Source organism: Apodemus sylvaticus, chromosome X (genome assembly GCF_947179515.1).
Source record: "Apodemus sylvaticus chromosome X, mApoSyl1.1, whole genome shotgun sequence".
Taxonomy (NCBI): domain Eukaryota; kingdom Metazoa; phylum Chordata; class Mammalia; order Rodentia; family Muridae; genus Apodemus; species Apodemus sylvaticus.
This window is the reverse complement of record NC_067495.1, coordinates 148,631,247-148,636,620: the sequence shown is the minus strand read 5'-3', so window position 1 is coordinate 148,636,620 and position 5,374 is coordinate 148,631,247. Positions and strand designations below refer to the sequence as shown.

Below are 5,374 nucleotides of genomic sequence, written 5' to 3'. Positions count from 1 at the left end.
CTGTGACTGTGGGAATCTGGACACTTTTTATAAAGTTCCTAGAGAAAAGATGGCCATGAAAAGGCTTTTGTGCTTTTGAAGAGAGTTGCATGGATTATAGTGTTCACATTCTGGTTATATGCTCTCTGGCCACTGCAATTTAACCCCTTTGATTGTGTGGCACCACGTAGGCACTGAGCATGAGGCACTTTCCACCCCTCTACTTCCCATCTGGGAACTCGAGGACTTAAAGATATTTATAAGGTTCCTGGGGGAGATAACCATTAAAATTGATGAAGGTGTACTTTTGAGACATTTTCTGGCTAGAGGGTGCTCAGTTAATGCATTCTGGCACCCAGTGGGGCCCACTTGTAAAAATGAGTCCTTTGCACTTCAGATCTTAGACTTCCATACTCCCTTCAGCTCTGACCAAAGTAACCTGATGTAGTGTACCTTTGCTTCAACCTGTAGGGTATGAGAAGGAAAGATCAGGCCTTGTCCTGAGGTGAAGGCCTCAGATCTGTAGAGGTAAGGTACCAGATCCCTGAAGGAAGAACAGGAGACCCCTGATACTATACATATAAAAGCTGCCTCTGTTGTATGTCCAGACTAATCTGGGGAAGACTATGGACTATGTTCAGGTGTAAGGTGGGGAGCAAGGGTGACCTGGGTCTGAATGATACATTTAAGGGTCAGCAGGCAACTTGTTCGAAGTAAATAGGAAATCCTTCAGAATCCCCAAGATAAGAATGGACTCCTGATCCTTCTGCCAGTCTTGAGAAACACTTCAAGAGTATTCAGACGGCCATCTTAACTTCTGTGTCTTTCAGGAAGTTGAGACTGAGTAAATGAGATCACCAGAGAAGCAGAAAGAGCCACACCTGGTTACCATAGTAGGGGTCTAGCATCTGCCAGCAATCAAGGTGAGCAGATATGGTAAGAACTGAACATCTGAAAGTACATATCATCCTCCATACAAGTTCTGCCCTTGTTCTACTGCCTAGGATCCCTGGAAGGGTGGTTGTTGTGGCGGCATTTCCTTTCTGCCTCAGGACTGGGGATAGGAAGTCTGAGGGACATGAAGACCTTGGTAGTGAGGATTTTAGATGTCAAGTAGAGGGGAGAGTCCCAGATGAGAAAGATCCCAGATATGGACCTATTGTGATGACTGCATGTTTCCGCAGCCAGAAAGAAGGGACTGTGCTGTCTGGCTGTGTCCTGGGACCAGCCCTCGAGGAAGCTGAATTACAAGCTTACTTAAACTAATTCAGGTGGGAATGTGGGACATAGTTGGGAAGAAGAGTATTAGTATAAAGGGAGCCTGTTGGGAAGGACAGATCAGATGAAGATGCTGCACTAAATGGACACAACAGAGATTAGTCTGGGTCATGTAGGCATCTCTAGGGATCCCACTCAGCATAGAAGCAGTGGGGACACTGCTCAAATCTCCTGATTATATTCATGATCTCTTGGTGTTGAGGGACTTGATCTGAATGTGTGACCTTGGCTATTTGTAGTGTTTCCATGGTCTATCATCAGAGTAGTTGGGAACTCCAGGGGATGGTTAAAAGTAACTCCACTTCAGAGCAGACAGAGGACTCACAGAAGCTTATCTCCTGTGACTCCCATGTTCCAGGGCAGGATTATCAGATCCCTTTTCTTGTTTCTAGGACATTGGGCTTAGAGATCTAAAGACCCTGGTTAAAGGAACTGTGACTAAAGTCGTCAGAGGGAGGCTGTCAGGTCGGCCAGGACTCAAGGTAAGAACTGAGTTAGTCAAGTCACCTATATAAATGGAGTCCAGCCCCCTTCCTGCCAGCTGGGGGGCTATGAAATACAGGTCTATTCCCTATTCTCCCTCTCCTCCCCTCCCTTCCTCTCTCAGTGGAGTGGGCCTTTGCTTAAGGCATAAGGCATGTGGCCTCAGCTCATCACAGGAAGCAGAGCCATGAAGCTGAAAGTTGGGCAGGTCCCTCACCCCCTACTTACAGACCACCTTTAACAGTAGCACCTTTTGCAGTTGCATTGATTATTTGCAAGATGAAGGCACCTGCACTGCTTTTTCAGAGAGGAGGGCAGTTAGTTCCAGGGATTTGCCTTAGGCCAGCAGAAGGGTGGGGTCCGCGAGTTTACTTTAGTTCAGTAGATGGGTTGGAGTCAAGCCTTTGACAGGAGACAAGGGAGAACCCACAGTGATCACAGAGGGAATTTGAGAGTCGTGTAATATTTCACAGTGTAGTTCAGGCGCCTATCTAGAATGGGGATCCAGTATTGGCCTTGCAGCCTATGGTTGTGGGGTGCCTCATCCTCTCTCTCAGGAGCTAGGTAGGAGTCTTGATCTGAGGTCATTTCATCAGGGAAAGCCAAGTCAGGGTCTAGAGTAAAGCTGAGGAACAAACCACAAATATGTCACTTGCACCCCAAAACTCTTTGGTTAGCCTCATACACACTTCAGGCAACCCTGAAGTCTTTACTCTGCCCCAGTTTCAGTATGAAGAAACTTGTCACTACTCCTCCCAGTCTCTCAAAAGACAGACCTGACAGGGAGACAGGACTGCTTGCTGCTTTAGAATATACATAATAGAAAGCCTGTTATTGGTATTTTGTGAGTATTTCCAGTGGGGTACCTGTCAACAATGAATACTTCTACTGTCACTTTTTTCCCCTAGGTCTCTGGGACTATATCATCGAGCTCCTGCCTGGTGTTCAAGACTAGAGCCATCATCATGCCTAGACCTCGGAAGCGTAGAAGATGTATGGTTGAGGGACAGCCTGAGGCCCAAAGTGGGACAGAGGGCCAAATGAGTGTTGCAGTTCCACTAGAAGAAGATTCCTCCTCGTCCTCTTCTACTTATTCCTCCTCTTTCCCTTCTTCCTTCTCTTCTACATCTTCTTCCTATGATCTAACACCAGGCAACTCAGAGGAGGGCTGTGCTGCTTCTAGAGCATCAAGTCCTTCTCATAGTCCTCCAGGAGCTTGCTCCTCCTGCACTGCTATGATTTGCTCTCCATGTGGCCAGGTCAGTGCAGACTCTGAAGGTGAGGAGAGTCCAGGCACCTCACAGGCACTGCCATGTGGTGCTTCATTGTCTACAGGTGAGATAGATGTCAAAGTAGATGAGTTGGTAAAATATCTGCTCTTTAAATATCTTATGAAGGAGCCAATCAGCAAGGCAGAAATCCTGAGTAATATCATTAGAAATTATCAGGACCACTTTGCTGTTATATTTAGAGAGGCCTCAGAGTGCATGCAATTAGTCTTTGGCCTTGAATTAAAGGAAATAGATCCTGCTGGCCACACCTATATCCTTACCATAGCCCTAGACCTCACTTATGATGGGATGATGGCTGATGTTCAGGGTATACCCAAGACAGGCCTCCTGATCATGGTACTGAGCATAATATTCATGGAAGGCAACTGTATCAGTGAGGACATGGTATGGGGTGTGTTGAATAACATAGGCTTGTATGCTGGGAATGAACACTTTATATATGGAGAACCCAGAAAGCTCATCACTGATGATTTTGTACAGGAAGGATACTTGGAGTACAGGCTGGTGCCTGGCAGCCACCCTCCTTCCTATGAGTTCCTCTGGGGCCCAAGAGCCTATGCTGAAACCACCAAGATGAAAATCTTGACCTTTTTGACCAGCATTAATGGGAGTGATCCTAGATCATTCCCAGTGTGGTATGCAGAGGCTTTGAGAGATGAGGAACAGCAGGAATAGGCTAGAAAAGCCTGGCCTCTGATACTCCTGCTCTGAGCAGCACACATTAAAGTGCACTTGTAGTTCTCAATTCAGATAAAGTTAAATAGACTCAGTGATCTAAGCAGCAGATCCTCAATCTAGATCTAGTGGGAGGAGAATGTGAGCCACCTCACTCTGTTCTGTTTGAGTGACTCAGGGATTTTTCCTCTTGGTATTCTAAAATGTTGCTACATTTACTAGAAGCTCATTAGGCTGAGATTTAAGCTTCCAGTTTGTATTAGTCATACATTTACTGCTGTTTATCCATGTTGAAAAAGCATTGCTATTTTGTAAAACAAGTTGGGATGTTTTCCATCTGATCTGCAATCTGTCACAAGACACCATGGTGTTTGGATTGGTATTCCCTAGGCTATGGGGAAGAACTGGATAAACAGAATAAAATGGTTAATAATAGAATAAAAATAATAATTGTTAATAATTGCCGTATCTTCTTTAGTTTATTATTCTGGTTAACTAAATTCTAACCTAAATAAAGTATAATAAATGGGCTCACATTCTCATTAAACATATGACCTGTGTAAGTGTTAGCAGTTAGAAGGAACAGATCGATGCTTTCATGTAGATGGGTTGAGTGTAGGAACCACAGCCCTGTGAGGAAGATGGTGAAAAGTCCTTTCAGACCACAAGCACCAGTACAGGAGGAGGACTACAAATGGAGTCTCCTGGGGTGAATACCACAAGGCAACTTGGAAGTTGGGGGAGGGAGACTGCAAGGTAACTAAGTTCAGGCACTTGGGAGCTGTAACTGTCTTCAGGTGAGAGGAGGAGAAACTGGTTTCAGCATTATCTTTTAGAGGTGGACACTGCAGAGGCAATCAGACTAGGAGTGTCTAAATGGTAGAACATTTGAGTAGCAAATGCAATCATCTCAAATCACAAACCCAAAATATGCAGACAGAAGCCCTGTCCTGAGGCAAGGATGGGACATATGGCTGAGAACAACATGTGCCCTATATGGTTTACCAGGTCCCTCTGCAAGGGATCCCTGGTATATAAGAAGGCTTTATGGGAAAGCAAGGCCCAGAAATTCTGTCCAGGACCTTTTCAGTCCATCTAGTCAGGAGAGACAGAGCCCACTACTGAGATGACATTTAATTCAATTATCTCCAATGCAATTTGGCCAACCATAAGGAGGCATTTGGTTTGTCATGTTGGTAAATGATTGAACATTAGTAATTTGGGTGGAAAAGAAGCTAGGAGGGAGGGAAGCTTCTTTATGATGGAGACTAATCCATGTCAGGATTTTCACATGAGAGATGATTCAGTTCATTTTATTAATGAAATTTCACTGTGACTGGTTCGCTACTCCCTATCTTGGTGAGCTGCTTAGTCTCTATGTTCTGCAGTCTTTATGAAAACTGGGAGTGGCAACCATAATCAGAATATATTTTATGAAAAAATCTATTGTTTTTTATTTGATATATTTTTATTTATATTTCAAATGATAAAAATAAAATTTAAAAGTATTAGTAGCATAAAAACTAAGGGAACTAAGATCCATCTGCCTTTCACACAAGGCACTGCACTGGAGTTTATAAGCAGCACATGTGTGCCAGAAGTTCTGATGAACAGGCTTTATCACACCAGTTTCCTAGGGGATGTCCCCAGAAACTCCTAGCATTAGG

The 5,374-nt window shown here is 44.4% G+C and overlaps 1 protein-coding gene across 1 annotated transcript; it reads left to right on the top strand.

The window, feature by feature from the left end:
* The first annotated feature begins 2,705 nt into the window (after positions 1–2,705).
* Positions 2,706–3,707, top strand: LOC127675611 (melanoma-associated antigen 10-like). Its single transcript, XM_052171662.1, has one exon. The coding sequence runs from the start codon at positions 2,706–2,708 to the stop codon at positions 3,705–3,707; it is 1,002 nt and encodes a 333-aa protein (XP_052027622.1).
* Positions 3,708–5,374: the final 1,667 nt, after the last annotated feature.